The sequence below is a fragment of the Mycetomoellerius zeteki genome, unplaced genomic scaffold (assembly GCF_001594055.1).
Source record: "Mycetomoellerius zeteki isolate Tzet28-1 unplaced genomic scaffold, Tzet1.0 scaffold398, whole genome shotgun sequence".
Classification (NCBI taxonomy): domain Eukaryota; kingdom Metazoa; phylum Arthropoda; class Insecta; order Hymenoptera; family Formicidae; genus Mycetomoellerius; species Mycetomoellerius zeteki.
In genome coordinates this window covers 10546-13178 of record NW_017257389.1, presented here as the reverse complement: position 1 = coordinate 13178, position 2633 = coordinate 10546, and the positions used below count along the sequence as shown (strand labels likewise).

At 35.9% G+C, this 2633-nt stretch overlaps 1 protein-coding gene across 1 annotated transcript in view; it reads left to right on the top strand.

Annotated features, from left to right (window-relative positions):
• The window catches only part of LOC108726188 (transmembrane protein 151B), a 9802-nt gene that overhangs the window by 2824 nt on the left and 4345 nt on the right, over positions 1-2633 (top strand). The window contains exons 4-5 of the mRNA XM_018453627.1: positions 24-251; positions 1660-1863. Coding sequence (XP_018309129.1) covers positions 24-251; positions 1660-1863 — 432 coding nt within the window. The remainder of the gene's footprint in view (positions 1-23; positions 252-1659; positions 1864-2633) is intronic.

Below are 2633 nucleotides of genomic sequence, written 5' to 3'. Positions count from 1 at the left end.
CTTTCCCTCTCTTTATCGTATAGGTAGCATTTATGGGGATGCTGTATCTGGTTTATCTGGTGGAGTGCTACCACTCGCCAATCAGGATCGATCTATTACACGCGGAGAGCCAGGACAGCGTGTTGTCCAAATTGGCACAGCTAAAGATGGCACAGCCGCGAATATGGTGGAAAGCAGTTTCCTATCACTACGTGCGCAGGAAACGGCAAATCACGCGTTATAGGAATGGAGATAATTATACCACCACACAGGTGACGCGCCGCATAGTACCTTTTATCGAATATGCTTTCCTCTTTAATCTTTTCAAGCACGAGCTCATGAGCATATTCACAAAAGTCGCTTGAAAGATTAAAATAGAAAAAAACTATTTATTATAAAAGATTTATTATAAAAGAAATTTAAAAATTTTCGATCTTTATGTATCCACTTTGAAAAATCACAGCCGTAATTCGAATGATAGATCTTCTGTTTTAAAGGAGTGCGATTTCACATAGATAAGCATATCCATCAGATGGTTCCTGTTTCTCCTCCCCTCCCCTATTAGGCTACATTCAAAAACGTCCTCTTCGAGGAAGATTTTACTCTATATGCTATAGTTACTATATATTTTGAGTAAAATTTTCCTCGGAGAGGAAGTTTTGGAACGTAGCCTTTAGTATAGCTAAAATCAGACCGGGGGGAGGAGGATTTAGATTTCAATATTTCGTGGCAAATGCCTTCTACGTTTTCGTGAAGCATGAAATATCTAATTCCTTTCTCACTCTATCTCTCCAGTCTTTTTCTCTCGAATTTCACCTTTCGACAAGAAATTTCTCGACATATGAATTCCTGTGAGATGGCTCATCACATTTTCATCATGATGAAAATTACGGAATTGCGTGGACTGCTCACTTTTCATTACGTTATATACGAGGGTCGTCTGAAAAGTTTTGAGCCTAACATAGAAACAAGTAATTTTTCGGTCAAATTCAATTTTATTTTTCCACATAGTCTCCTTTTAAGTCGATACATTTTTTCCAGCGATGCTCCCACCCCTTTAATCCATTCAAATAATACTGAGCGTCTTGCTTTGCAAAATAGGCGTCTACGGATGCGATGACCTCGTTCGATGAAAATTTCTGTCCTCCGATCCAAACTTTGAGCCTAGGAAACAGAAAAAAGTCGCTGGGGGCCAGATCTGGTGAATACGGTGGATGGTCAATTAATTCGATTATTCAATTCGTGAATTTTTATCATGGCGACTGCTGATATTCGATTTTTTCCATTTTTACAAAAACATTGACATTGACTGGCACAAATGACTGTCAAACAACAATTAAGCGCCGGAAGTAGCTACAATTTTCGCAGGTATCTTTCAAAGTATGTACGATTATAGTACCAAAATTGTTTTGACGAGTAATGCCATCTTCATGTTGAGGCTCAAAACTTTTCAGACGACCTATGAATTGATACTTTGGCAACCGTGGGATTCATTTTACGCTGCATCTGCTTTGAAACATTTTTTGATTTGACAAAAAATTGGACAAAGATTTATAAAATTCTTTCTTTCGTTTAGTTAACGAAATTTTTAGTGAATCGCGTCCATAATAATTGATGTCGCGATAGCAGAAAAGTTAAAAACGCGTTTGACAAACCTTCTCTCACTCTTTCGCTCTACAGGTCTATTATGAAAGGGTGAACACACACTCAGCTACTACTCACTACTATTACGACTATTGCGGAGTGAAAGACATCAGTAAAGAATTGATATTCGAGGCCAAGATACCAATTACGAAGATCACGCTTACCAAGGGCTTTGCATTTTCGAATATAAGGTCCGCTACGGAATTTGAGGAGGCACGATCACGATTTTTCGCCGAACAAGTAAGAAAATATGCGTGCGTGCATGATAATTGTCGTTATTGTTGAGTGCTTTCCAATTATAAAATCACTAAACACTTATTTCGTTCACAGATTGTGTTTCAATTATCATAATCATCGACACAACTCTCTATTTTTTAAATAATCGCATAAACAGTATTTTTTGGAAAGTAATTTGTTTATTAATTTTTTCTGACTAAACAAAAAAATGATATAGAGGTCTGTTCTATGGCATTTAAAAAACGTTCCACCAATACTAAAAATATGTTTACGATGTTTATAAAAACATTTTATGCAAATCGCAAACAAAAACTTTTTTAAAAAATTGTTTAAAAATGGAAAAGTGATAAATTTTGAAATATAGAACAAAATAATTTTCGAAAGAAAGAAGTCGTAAAAGATATTTGACAATTTAGACTTATATCTGTATGTTCCTAGTTTAAATCCTTTTTTGAAAAAGTAATTTCCGGCTATTTGTTAAAAAGTATTTGATTTACGCTGAAGTTATAACATCGATGTTATGAAACTAGTCAATCATATAGCTATTCCTCAGAAGAATGGAATGACTGTGATTGGCCAGTTTCATAACATCGATGTTATAACTTAGGCGTAAATCGTGCCGTGTAAACATAGTCACTGTCATTTGTGTACATACTTTGTTGAATATTTTAATAATTTTAAATAGGTGGGAGGAGAGGAAGAGAGGAAAAAATGAGAGACAGAGACGTTTTACTCGTAATCAGGGTGCCATTACATGGAGCGCGGAAACGCGG